The 14,700-nt window shown below is 42.5% G+C and overlaps 1 protein-coding gene across 1 annotated transcript in view; it reads left to right on the top strand.

Annotated features, from left to right (window-relative positions):
- LOC126198861 (uncharacterized) overlaps positions 1-14,700 on the top strand; it is a 71,302-nt gene that overhangs the window by 1,888 nt on the left and 54,714 nt on the right. The window contains exon 2 of the mRNA XM_049935456.1: positions 298-426. Coding sequence (XP_049791413.1) covers positions 379-426 — 48 coding nt within the window. The 5' untranslated portion in view covers positions 298-378. The remainder of the gene's footprint in view (positions 1-297; positions 427-14,700) is intronic.

Raw genomic sequence — 14,700 nt, 5'->3', positions numbered from 1 at the left:
AAAGTTTCGAGAGTAAACTGATGAACAAGAGTCTGGAGGGTAGATGTGTAGAGCAGCTGTAACTTCTGCAGCCGCTTTGAGTTTTTTCTGTCCTTTATCACCAGTGCCAGATGCAAAGGAAGCAACGTGCTATGTGAGGAGCAGAGGTAAATGCATGTCAGTGCAGAAGTAGAGGTGAGCGCTTCCTAGAGCGGAGGAGCAGAGGGGACTGCCAGAGTAAATGCCTGCCAGAGTAAATGTGTCGTAGAGCCAGAGCCCTTTGAAAACGTGTGATTGATATACATGCTGTTTTCACAGGTGCATAGATTAAGTGATCAGGAGTGAGAATGTCATACGAAGAATCCCTGACTGCGGCATATGAAGATAAGAAATTGAAGGATGAGAATCTATCCAAATTGTAAGAGAGGATGCCAAAATCGAAAGAGGGTGAGTACATGAAAAAAACAATATACTTTAGACGAATGAGACGTATCAATGCCCTCAACCATATGTGTAATTCCTAACGTGAGTAATGCTTTGTGTATTATGTCAGTATGGTAATTGATGTGATATTCTTATTGTGTTATCATTTTTATGTTGTTTATGATCCAATGTGTAGTTACATTGAGTGTTTGTTTAGAAGAATGTCAAGTACAATAGACCAATGTAGAAGAAGACATAAATGACCTGGACCCAAGGTTTTCCAATAGTGTGTAGTTTATTTTTGTCTTTTTCTATTATGATTTGACATCTGGAAAGAAGTGCAAATCAGTGATGTACTTATTTGTATCAGAAGAAACCAAAAAGTTTCTGTTCGAAGGCTGTACATTCCAGAGCCGGCATGCCAGTCCGGAAAAATAGCCGTGACCATTGAGGCAATGATCCCAATGACGCACCAATTTGGTAAACCACATTGTCCTGTCACGTGAACAAGTCGCTAACTGCCTGCTGCACATCCTTGTCTGAAAAGAATCGTTCGCCCTTCAAGCCTTTTTTCAGCGGGCTGAAGGAGTGACAGTTGCCTGGGAAAGTTCAGAACATCATCATCACCTACTTCTTGTTAGCTGTAATGGATGAGGCTGGCCTTCCAGACTGACTGGTCTCTTGAGTCGTATCGCAACCGCAAGGGACTTCGTGCATCATTCCACAATGGCGGTTTCTGACAGACATGCTGCCCCATACACATTGTCCTCTCCCAAGTGGATTCTTCCACTGCTAAGAAAAGAACAGCAAGACACAGTTCCCGTTTGGATGAATTTGGTGATAATCTCGCCACAGTTCACGTTTCCACATTTACCTCACACATGCCTGAAAAATATGACTGCCGCACTAGCCCCTTGCCTACATGTCGGTGCTTACACAGGATGGTTCTTATTAACAGTTAAAAAATCCCAGAGACAAGTAGGGCCACAAACGTCGGGAAACACCTCAAAAGTAGATGAGAAATGTTGCACATGTGATGTTACTGGGTGACATACCTCGCCGACCCGCAGCAATGGGTTTGCCGATCCCAGCCCCGCTGACAGGGGGCAGTGCTACACATCGCCCCATTGTTTACACTCTTGCATTTTCCAGTGTGGTATGGCAGTGCTCACAGTGGACAGTGGTGGGAACACAAGACTAAGCCAGTTACGAAATCCGAGTAGCCCAGCAGAACCACGTGCGGCATGCCCCCTCCAGTGAGAGTAGGATCGACAAGTCCGGCCGCTACACGTGTGGCGACGCGCTTCGTGTGACGACGCGCTTCGTGTGATGGCATCTGCTCGACACATCCGCTTTTCGGACATTTCCCGCATTTGTGGCACAATGTCTCTTATGACTTGTCTCAGCGTTATCTGTGTCACTTCAGCGGCTTTTAAACATTAATAAGAATCATCCAGTGTACACGCAATGGAGTCGCAATATGTTGCGTATGTGCTGCTGCAACACCCTCAAACGGAAATTATTTGATACATCCAGTCGAATCGGAAGCAGATACGGGAGTTAGCAGCAAGAAGTAGCACTTTGTGCATTTCATAGTGAGATGTGTCCTTGATCTAGTTTTTATGAGGAAATGACAACCTGATACTACATCGATAGTATTCAGGCATAATGGGATGATAGAATTCTTCTGTACCTTTGTTATTGTTGCCTTTTCGTTAATGGGTTGTTTGTAAGTGGTGTTGCAGTAATGGTTTTTATACATTTTGTTTATGCTTCCTTGTCCTAAGTGGGCATTCACCAATTTAAATATTAAGATGTCTCTTATGTATAATCAGTTATTAAGAAAGCCACTGTCTTTGTTTAAAAAAGCAATCTTTGTAATACTAAGAGAAGGGTGTACCTCACACATGTGTCTTACTGTCAGAGAAATAGGAGACCATTCGGATAAAAGGAGAAGTATATTTTTCAGATGGGGCACTCTCTATCAGCCCCATTCTCTATCTTTGGTGTGAAGTTCACTATGAACTGAAGAGGCATATTTGACCTTGGTATGCTAAGCATTTGTGTGCATTTTATGAGTGATGAACATTCTGATGAAAACTGATTAAATGTCAGTCATCTTCAGTAACAAAGATAGGAACGTGACTAAACATTAAGAGGACGTTTATTTAAATCAGTGACATGAGTGTGGACTAATATCCAACAGGTGTTAGTCGTTCCTAGACAAATCATCAACTTTTGAATGGTAATAGTCATGAAAGCAATAGTCTAGTGAGTGACATTGGTATGGAACCTCAGATGGAGATAAGCCACTGGAAATTACGAAAACTTCTATTTAAATCTTCATTAATGAAGTGAGAAAGTCAGTAGCAGGGATGAATGAAGGATGATGACAGTAGTGGGACAAGGCCGATATGGGTGTATTGTGTTAATATGAGTTGCCTACATCAGGAGCAAGTATACATTCAGTGGCAATTCTGTTGTTCTTTTTTGATTGATAGGTTCTTAACCTATTGTTCCCCTCCCCTCCCCCTGCTCCTCCCAACGCCACAGGAAACCTCCAACTCTCTCCCCTCCCCCTCACTGATATAGGTACACTTTCAGGTCTGTGTTATTCAAATAGCCCCATCGCACTCTATCAATTTGGTCGACTACTTAATTAAATTAACCCCTACCCTTTGGTAAACCCCGCAACCCCACCCTCCACTCTCCCTCTCCCCCACACAGAAATTGACAGCTCTGTGCTGCAGAAAGCTCTAATGACAGGAAATTCAACTACATAGTAGAAGGTATATTGTTTATTTATCAAAAACTCGGTTTGGAGGGGTTGGATTTCTCTTGCTCATCATTCTCTGCTGTTTGGGAAGATGCAGGTCTTGTAAAAAAGTAATTAAATCGATCGCTTTTGTTTATCCAGATCGCAAAAGGAATACCATCATCAAACACACATCACACATAATTGTGCTATTAAAAATCTGCCGTCCCATGTCCGCTGGTTCGCACCCGATGCTGGCTTGTGTCACCGCATGTGCAGCTCGCTCGGGGTTCTGCAAAGCAACACGTCAGTCAGCGGCCGTGCCACGCCCCCTGTCCAAGTGTGGCCACTCTGGCCCCGTGCCTTACAACCCGGATGTCGCACTAATCCCCAAACAAAAGCACCCGGGAAATTCCCGCCGAGACACGTGCTCTTTCTCCATTTCTCCTCCGGCAGCACCCCACAGCCAGGCCAGCTCTGACCGCCACTTGTGGTCAGACCGAACTGCAAACAAAGCAGCGTTTACCCAGTAAACCCCTTTGGGATACCGATGTGTGCGCGAACTGCTTCTGAGGCAAATGGCTGATTGGGAATCGATTCCACCGTGGACTCTGAATTGCCCCAGTCCTCCTGGCGCAGTTTCTTGTAGTTTCTTGTGTTGCATTTCACGAACTGCTTCAGGAGTTATAACAGCTGGTGCTGCAAAATATTGTCACATACATAACTCGAAGGTGTCACAGGTTTTCATGTCTCGACAGAATACTGTATGCTATTGCCTAATGCTGGAGACACAAACTCGCGATCATGAATTGTGCTGACTGCAGGGAGCCCCGTCTGTGCTGAGTGGGAGGGAGGGAGAGAGAGAGAGAGAGAGAGAGAGAGAGGGAGAGAGAGAGAGAGACCCACACCCGTGCCGGTCACGTCCACCCATACCAAATGCATACGTGCACACAATACAACTATCGGAAACAATAAATTGAGCAATTGGGAATTTAACGTCGTGATTGGGTTTTTGAAAGTACTATAGACGGTCTAAATTGATTCAGTCCGCTACATTTGGAAGGAGGGAGGAAGATTCTGCTGCATGTTGGAGTAGAGACATCGGCAAATACCACTGCAAGATAGACTTCACTGCAATGTATTGAGAAGCACTAAACACGACACAATTAAACCACGATCCAGTCCATAGCAATGAGCCGTCATGGCTGGATGCCAGAGACAGCTGAAAACACTCGCACATCCTGTGCACTCACCTCCTAGGCGCCCACACAGAGCGCGCCCATCCCCCGTTTGACTCCGCCAGCGCCGCCGTAAAGAGGTAAGTGAAAATTTCCGCTGCGGCCGCAATCGCAGTCGTGCACATGCGTGGTGCGCAGTGCACCGGTCATGGAGGGCGAGGGCATGCAGGGGTGATTGGAGTGGTTGCAGTTGAGATGTTATCAATGTGTCCAGCGCAAACGTCCATAATTTTGAATCTTCTCACACACGTCTGCTTCTGTTGCGATCATCTGGTACACTGGTCAGTTAGCCAGCCCTCGCTGCCAAGTGCAAGATCAGATGGCTAGGCGCATTCTATGTACAGGTCAAAGGCTGAACTAATCCATTTCTTCTGGTTGCCAACGTCTTGTGACCACCCTTTCAGGCAGTCGTGTTGCACTGCGAAACGAGCAGCTGCAGCCTGAATGTATACACTAGTTCTAAACAATTCCACCCTGACACACACAATCCAGTTTAAAAAAATCTGCTTTACCCAATCCGAGGCAACGACCGTACACCTCAAATTTCTGACGCGAAATGTAGATTCCTCCCGTTTATACGAGTTATTTTCGAAGATATAAGAAATCGAACAATACATGCGTTTTCATGGTACTAAACTATCGTTAAGTGTTCTGAAAATCCTGTACACGAATGTTCCCTCTAACTATTATTTCATCACGTAGTAAAATATCTTTCCTTATCTGTCACATCATGCATCACGGGACTAGAATACTAAAATCATTTTTGGCTCATGATGGGAGTGCTAAGATCTACCACTGTCACTGCACACCACCTCACTTTCGAACTCTCTCTTGAGGTAACCAAATGTCTCGCCACATACGAAGTCTCCTAAGGTAACAGCACAGGGCAGTTTTAAATGTAAGTTTTATACTATGTATCACTTTATGCATTCGGTAACACATTTATTTATTTACATTTTCTTTGCGTGGAGCCATCATAATGATGGCTTTTGCAAACGTCAGACTTAATACTATGGTTATAATTACACTTATAAAATACACTATATTCTGTAGCTGTTGCTTATTATGTCTATTTTTTACATTTATCACATTACAACTGATATGCTAATGCCTCATGTTACAATCACTATCTTAAAATTCTTTTAAAGAATATAAACATTTTTCTGTTGGAAAAGATTTTAATTTTGTTTTAAAAACATTTCCTGTGTATGTTCTTAGAGAGTTTGGTAGCTTGTTATACCAAATCAAACCACTGATATATGGACTTCTATCAGTCATTTTTAACGTTCTGTTACGGAAATAGTTACATTTTGTTCTAGTGTTGTGATCATGTACATCACTGCCCTTGATAGCTTGTTGGTTGACTTATAAAAAGTACAACTATTTTGAAGATGTAAAGAGAACATATTGTCAGATATTTGTGCTGCACAAACACTTCACGACATGAATCTCTATGTCCCATCCCATATATATGTCTTATTGCTCTTTTCTGTAGTAGTAGTATTCTATTTAAATGTACATCAGCTGCACATCCCCATAGTTCAAATCCGTAATTGAGAAAGGGGTAAAGTGTTCCATAATCTACTAATTTCAGTGCTCGGCTAGGAACTATCTTTGCAATCTGGCTGACAAGATATATGGCACTACTGACTTTTCCACATACAAAATTAATGTGGTATGTTCACTGCAAATTTTCATCAACATACACAACCAGGAATTTACAGTTACAATTCTCTGTTGCAGAGATATTACGCGCACTGTTCATGTTGTTTTGGCGAGAACTGCCTGTTTTAAATGTCAGTAGTTGACATTTGGTGACATTCACCTTGAGTCCCTGATCACTGAAGTATTTTGTTACTTCTGTTACACCACTAGTAGCAAGAGATTCTAGCTCATTAGATTCACTCGCATAGAATAAGATTGACGTGTCATCTGCATAGCTTACAATATGGGAGTTAATGGGTTGTGCAATGTCGTTAATATATATAAGGAAGAGAAAGGGTCCAAGGATTGAGCCCTGTGGTACACCTTGTAATACAGGTTCACTGGTGGACTGGGAGTTCATGATTTTATTATCTTGTTTGTACGACAATTTAATGTTTTCCTTACGATTCAGCAGTTATGTGGTTATAAAATTCATGGCTTGATCACCAATACTATAAGATTTTAGCTTTTTAAGAAGTACCCTATGGTTTACAGTATCAAATGCTCTTGTCAGGTCCAAAATATACCTACAGTCTGCATATTCTGCTCCAACAGACAGTAAACTTCATGGATGAACTGTGTAACTGCTGTGGTTGTACTTAGCTCTTTTCTGAAGCCATGCTGCGAATCTACAAGCAGTTTATGTTTTGTGAAAAAGGCATTTAGCTGAGAAAGGATAATGCTTTCGAATATCTTACTAAAAGTGGGAATTAATGATATTGGTCTGTAGTTGGAGACATCTTCCTTACTTCCTTTTTTATACACTGGTTTCACTTCACTCATTTTTATAACGGTTGGATACATGTTTTCTCTAATGCTGCAATTAATCAGGTGAGTAAGAGGTTTAGAGATTTCTTTTAAGCACGCTTTAGTAATAGCACTGGATACGCCATCCCATCCAGATGAAAATTTTTTCTTTAGCATGTATATTGCCATGCGAACCTCGTTCTCATTCACTTCCACAAATTCAAATACGGTTCACTTATCTCTACCTGTGAATGTATAATGTGGGTTGATTGTTCGCCAGAAATGTAGCAGTTATTAAAAATATTAATTATAGTATCTGGTTTTTTTATAATGTTACCATCATGTCTTATGCTGAGTTGTTCCCTGTTGATCTTGTTGAGACCTTTTCGGTATTTTCCAATCAGCTTCCAAGATGCTTTGCTTATGTTGTCAGACTGTTCTATTGTTTTGCTGTTACCTGCTCCCTTAGGTTAATTATATCAGTTTTAAAATTTTGCTTGGCCCTATTGTATTTTTCCTTGAAATCTTGCATATTAGTAGCTTTATAAAGCTGGTTTAGATCATGTACTTTCTGCCTGAGCCTAATCAGATTTGTTGGGAGTTTTAGTCTAGGATTACTTCCATTCTGACAGTGTTTAACTACCTTCTGGATTTCTCTGACTGGACAACTATATTCATAATGACGCAGTAGCGTTGAGTAGAATTCATTCCATTTCTCATCCTACCCTTTTACCTGGTACACAGAATCCCATTTCTCATTCGGTAGTTTGTCTTTAAGAGCATTAATATTTGAGGTATTCGGCATTCGTTTCTGTAGCACAAATTTTGTTATTTTAGGCACAACTGAATTTTTGTATTCTATCACCTGACAGAAGTGGTCAGAATAAAGAAAATATAAGTTACTGTAATTTACCTTATCTATAACACCTTTGTCGATTATAGCATCCATTCTAGTGGAACATGTGTCCGTCACTCTGGTGTCAGAGTTCAATATATTTAAAAGATTGCATGAGGTCAGTACATCACTGAGTTTCAAGTTTACTGTACTATTTGAGTTTGCGTCTATATCAAAGTCACCTAATCTGATTAATCTGATTTTATTACGATGATTGTCTCCTCCTGTAAAGATGGATGACTGAAATATCGTTAAAAGATATTGCCGCAACGAAAAAAAAGCCAAATGAAGAATCTTATCCGTGGTGCCCTAGCCATCGCCTACACTCCCAAGGCGGCAAGTCACTGATATCAGACTGATATGCTAATTAATTAAATGAGAGTCACTATGCATTATTCAATCTGTATATTGAACAAGTAGTAAAGGAAACAAAACAAAAATTCGGAGTAGGTATTAAAATCCATGGAGAAGAAATAAAAACTTTGAGGTTCGCCGATGACATTGTAATTCTGTCAGAGACAGCAAAGGACTTGGAAGAGCAGTTGAACAGAATGGACAGTGTCTTGAAAGGAGGATATAAGACGAACATCAACAAAAGCAAAACGAGAATAATGGAATGTAGTCGAATTAAATCGGCGGATGCTGAGGGAGTTAGATTAGGAAATGAGACACTTAAAGTAGTAAAGGAGTTTTGCTATTTGGGGAGCAAAATAACTGATGATGGTCGAAGTAGAGAGGATATAAAATGTAGACTGGCAATGACAAGGAAATCGTTTCTGAAGAAGAGAAATTTGTTAACATCGAGTATAGATTTAAGTGTCAGGAAGTCGTTCCTGAAAGTATTTGTGTGGAGTGTAGCCATGTATCGAAGTGAAACATGGACGATAAAAGTTTGGACAAGAAGAGAATAGAAGCTTTCGAAATGTGGTGCTACAGAAGAATGCTGAAGATTAGATGGGTAGATCACATAACTAATGAGGAGGTGGGGGAGATTGGGGAGAAGAGAAGTTTGTGGCACAACTTGACCAGAAGAAGGGATAGGTTGGTAGGACATGTTCTGAGGCATCAAGGGATCACCAATTTAGTATTGGAGGGCAGCGTGGAGGGTAAAAATCGTAGAGGTAGACCAAGAGATGAAAACACTAAGCAGATTCAGAAGGATGTAGGGTGCAGTAAGTACTGGGAGATGAAGAAGCTTGCACAGGATAGAGTAGCATGGAGAGCTGCATCAAACCAGTCTCTGGACTGAAGAGCACAACAACAACATTGAATGGCGAGTAATTTTTCTTTTTCAGTAATCGGATTACACTCACCATGTACGTCCCCGTTTTCGAACTTAACTGCTACACCAAAACTCCACCGTGGTTTTAGACAATTCCTGTGCATCTTGTAACTGTTCCTCAGCCTCTGCCCCGCCTTCTTGCAGCTTCATCCATGTGCTGACTTAAGTCATGGAGCACCATATCCACCACCTTCTGCAACCAGTGTAGAGACAGGGTGAGCTGAGTCAATGCAGTAGGCCCATCTTTTGATCACTCAGTGGTAATAGGAAAACCTTGCGTAGCTCCGCCAACGAAGCTGACCACAGAAGGATTCTAACGCCAGCAGCATACATTACGCATAAGGCCTGCGCTATTAATAACACGATCACAACGACTATGTTTCTGTCACCCTGCATAAAAAGCCGTCTTGGTTCTGCAGCTACATACAAGAGTCGCTGAGAGTGTTACACTTTCTGGTAGAAATGCTGTACCTAATTTGGAATCAAGTCTTCCCATTCAACCACATACCTGCGATGGATCCTATAGAGATATCTTTTAATGATTACAGCCACTATTGAATAATATTCATGGCACCCTCATATCTCGAAACCAGTCACCTTTTTCGAACCTATCTGCTACAGTAAAACTCCAACGTTGTTTCAGATAGTCCCTAAGCATCTTGAAAGTCCTCCTCAGTTTGTCCCTGCCACTCCTGCAGCTTTGCGTATGTGATTGTACCAATTTTCTGCAATGCGTGTATAAACAGAGCGAGCTCAGTTAATGCGACAGGACCATGTTTCGACCACTAGATGGAAATGGGACGTGTTGTATGTCCACCAACGGTGTACGATGTGTAAGGTCAGCGCCAAAACGAAGCTTTCTCCTGCAACACAACGTAGTACAAGAGACAGTTCGAACAATTACAGTGATGTTTCTTATAGGGAATGTACTACATCATACAGGAACTGGAACAAGGATGCGGATTTTGGTACTTCACTGCGATGTGTTTCCAAACTAGATACAGGTAGTACACTCCAAAGATCTGCGTCCCTCACGTCTGTCACCAATCATCATTATTTTGTATCATCCAACAGAGAAAAAACTTTAAAAGGTCCACTAACTTCATCTGACTGAGAACTCGATAAGATTTTTCCGCTCCCTGTCTTCCGATATATATACCGAAAACAAATACCGTCTGCATACTGGCATCTAGCATATGTGGTGGTTCTATTAAATACAGTGCGGTGCATTGATCGTGACCGGGCCAAATATCTCACGAAAAAACTACAAAGAACGAAACTTGTCTAGCTTGGAAGGGGAAACGAGATGCCGCTATGGTTGGCCCGCTAGATGGCGCTGCCAAACGTCAAACGGATATCAACTGCGTTTTTTTAAATAGGAACCCCCATTTTTTATTACATATTCGTGTAGTACGTAAAGAAATATGAATGTTTTACTTGGACCACTTTTTTCGCTTTGCGATAGATGGCGCTGTAATAGTCACAAACACATGGCTCACAATTTTAGACGAACAGTTGGTAACAGGTAGGTTTTTTTAAATTAAAATACAGAACGTAGGTACGTTTGAACATTTTATTTCGGGGGTTCCAATGGGATACATGTACCTTTGTGAACTTAACATTCCTGAGAACGCATGCTGTTACAGCGTGATTACCTGTAAATACCACATTAATGCAATAAAAATGATGTCCGTCAACCTCACTGCACTTGGCAATACGTGTAACAACATTCCTCTCAACAGCGAGTAGTTCGCCTTCCGTAATGTTCGCACATGCATTGACAATGCGCTGACGCATGTTGTCAGGCGTTGTCGGTGGACCACGATAGCAAATATCCTTCAACTTTCCCCACAGAAAGAAATCCGAGGACGTCAGTTCCGGTGAACGTGCGGGCCATGGTATGGTGCTTCGACGACCAATCCACCTGTCATGAAATATGCTATTCAATACCTCTTCAACCGCACGCGAGCTATGTGTCTGACAACCATCTTGTTGGAAGTACGTCGCCATTCTGTCATGCGGTGAAACATCTTGTAGTAACATCGGTAGAACATTAAGTAGGAAATCAACATACACTGCACCATTTAGATTGCCATCGATAAAATGAGGGCCAATTTTCCTTCCTCCCATAATGCCGCACCATACATTAACCCGCCGCGGTCGCTGATGTTCCACTTGTCGCAGCCATCGTGGATTTTCCGTTGCCCAGTAGTGCATATTATGCCGGTTTACGTTACCGTTGTTGGTGAATGACGCTTCGTCGCTAAATAGAACGCGTGCAAAAAATCTGTCATCGTCGCGTAATTTCTCTTGTGCCCAGTGGCAGAACTGTACACGACGTTCAAAGTCGTATCCATGCAATTCCTGGTGCATAGAAATATGGTACGGGTGCAATCGATGTTGATGTAGCATTCTCAACACCGACGATTTTGAGATTCCCGATTCTCACTCTATTTGTATGCTACTGCTGTGCGGATTAGCCTCGACAGCAGCTAAAACACCTATTTTGGGCATCATCGTTTGTTGCAGGTCGTGGTTGACGTTTCACATGAAGCTGAACGCTTCTTGTTTCCTTAAATAACGTAACTATCCGGCGAACGGTCCGGACACTTTGATGATGTCGTTCAGGATATTGAGCAGCATACATACCGCACGCCCGTTGGGCATTTTGATCACAACAGCCATACATCAACACGATATCGACCTTTTCCGCAATTGGTAAACGGTCCATTTTAACACGGGTAATGTATCACGAAGCAAATACCGTCCGTACTGGAGGAATGTTACGTGATGCCACGTACTTATACGTTTGCGACTATTACAGCGCCATCTATCACCAAGCGAAAAAAGTGGTCCAACTAAAACATTCATGTTTCTTTACGTACTACAAGAATATGTATAAAAATGGGGGTTCCTATTTAAAAAAACGCAGTTGATATCCGTTTGACCTATGGCAGCGCCATCTAGCGGGCCAACGATAGTGCCATGTGGTTTCTCCTTCAATCTAGACGAGTTTCGTTCTGTGTAGTTTTTTCGTGAGATATTTGGCCCGGTCACTATCAATGGACCACCCTGTATACAGGTATTTTTCCATTGGAGCAGGTGACCAGTGTTCAAAGTCGCTTGCACAGACCAGTGTAAAGTTTAATCGCCTGTACTGTTGGAGTACCATATCCACAGACTATCAGTCGCAAGAGAAGGTCCCTGTTTTGTTGTAAACGCTTTGTACACCGCCATACATTTTCTTTTTCCGCCATGACTTCGAGGTCTGTGTCAGGTTAGAAACTGACATTAACACGTTTCGATCCATTGGCACCCACAGAAAACCGGATATTGCACGGTGTAAATCGTGCTACTTCCACAAGACACACACTCGATGACTGTCTTTTATTTCAGTCACTACATAAGGAAACTGGACGAGTTTGGCGGCACTGTGGAGCATATATAAACGGCCGCCTGAAGGTGATTGATGACCTCTACATTTAAACTCATCTTTCACAGTGACATCATAGCCGATGCCTCGGTGTTCCCTTTTGGTTGATTCCTCATATTGCGCTCATGTACTCGATCACTCTTTCGGTGCTAGTGCTCCGTGGAAGGTGTTGCCCCTCCACCAAGACTCTTTCTCCATTTCAAAAAGCGATGTCAGTCAATCATTACGTGGTAAACAGCAGCATACCAGTGTATGGATGGGATGGAACAGGCACCAGAAATGTACTGTAATAAACATCACTGTTGACAGTGCAATCAATTTTAGCAATTTTATTAGTTTTTTTTACAACGCCGAACAATGACACGGCAGCATACTTCCCAATTTCTGTATCATCGCTACTCCGCCCCTCCTCTACTTTGCGGGTACCATTGTGAATGTAGGTAGATGATTGTGCAACACGTCCAATAATTGTTGATTCTCAAACATATACGCCAAAGTATATCAGACAGCGATCTACATATTTCAAGCAGTTTGATCACAGTGCGTAATTTACGCTTACGATAGTCCATCTTTCCTTACGTGGATGCTAGTCACAGACTGTTCTCGCATTCTTAGGATAAAGTTACAGACTGAAAGATCTCCTCGCATTGTCTTTGACCAACGCTCCCTGCAATACTGTCACCTATTTAATCTGCAGCTGACCATAAGTCGACCGCTACATTCCACGTTTCATGAAGGAACAGAGTGAACCGAGTCTGTAACTGTTGTCCCACACCCATCCAGGAGCACAAAATTTCTCCAGATGCGGGCCATGTCGAGGACGTTAGCACCCAATATCAGTTTACGGTAGATATGAAAATGATGTGGTTTTCATGCATGTTGGAGCTCCAGGCAGATCGAGTTTGAAGTATTTTACGAAAATCAACTGTGCTACCATTTATAAACTATTGTTCTAGTGTCTGGGGTCAGTAGCAAGCAGGCATTGGTAAGAGAGAACATAAACACATGCACTGCTAACGCTACACCGTTCTGCACTTAAAACAGGCTATAATGTTAACGATGTGATTTCCGACCTACTACTCGTGTGGAATGCAACACTGTTACTATCCCAATGTAATAAATATATTTCCAGCGCACGACATATATTCTCCTGGCAGATTTCTCTACGATAAACTATGGTGACAAATTGTAAAATGAAAAAAAAACTTCCTTAAACCATCGATTCTTGGTGATACATGTACAGTATAGCTTTCCACAGGTGTATAGCGCCCACTGTTTACATACGATCACAGTTCATAAATTGTACTATGCCCACATCCGGTTCTAGGCGCTTCAGTCTGAAACCGCGCGACCGCTACGGTCGTAGGTTCGAATCCTGCCTCGGGCATGGATGTGTGTGATGTCCTTAGGTTAGTTAGGTTTAAGTAGTTCTAAGTTCTAGGGGACTGATGACCTCAGATGTTAAGTCCCATAGTGCTCACAGCCATTAAGGTAAATGTTAGAAAATTGACTATGTAATTATTAAATTAATATTTGCGTGTGTGTGCGTGTGTGTGCGTGTGTGTGCGTGTGTGTGCGTGTGTGCGCGTGTGTGTGCGTGTGTGTGCGTGTGTGTACGTGCGTGTGCGTGTGCGTGCATGTGCGTGTGCGTGTGCGTGTGCGCACTCCTACCCAGACACTTGCACATGCACATGCACATGCACATGCACATGCACCACTCGGCAGTGATACTGCGTGCGCCACTGAGCCAGTTGTTGGGGCACTTGCGGGCTTACATGAACAGGCAGACATGGGAGGGAGGGAAGCTGATGTTACTGCACACGAGTCATCCTACTTACTCATCGTGACAAAACTGCGCGCGTGCGCGCGTGTGCGCGCGTGTGCGCGCGTGTGCGCGCGTTGAAGTCTGTTTACAAAACTTGTATGGTCCGATTAGGGCATGAATGATTTAGTAACGTTTTCTTTTTAATGCTACTAAACTATATTGTGATTAATAAAAAAAAGCACTTTTCACTGCCATCATATCATGACAGCACTTTCAGCGTAATTTTCTCGTCAACAGTGGAGTAATAAAAGGGACCTGTTTCAGCGCCCCTTTCACGTTGCTGTCATTTTTAATATTAGCTGGTCTGAATTGGACTAGCAGACTGATCTTCTGTTATTTTTTTATTATATTTCTAGTAACGGTTACCCTTGGCTGTGCTCACATATCCGTAGTTTTGTCACGATGAGTAAGTAGGATGA

The sequence above is a fragment of the Schistocerca nitens genome, chromosome 8 (assembly GCF_023898315.1).
Source record: "Schistocerca nitens isolate TAMUIC-IGC-003100 chromosome 8, iqSchNite1.1, whole genome shotgun sequence".
In the NCBI taxonomy this organism is placed as follows: domain Eukaryota; kingdom Metazoa; phylum Arthropoda; class Insecta; order Orthoptera; family Acrididae; genus Schistocerca; species Schistocerca nitens.
Note: the sequence above shows the minus strand (reverse complement) of the source record. Positions and strands in the feature narration are given on the sequence as shown.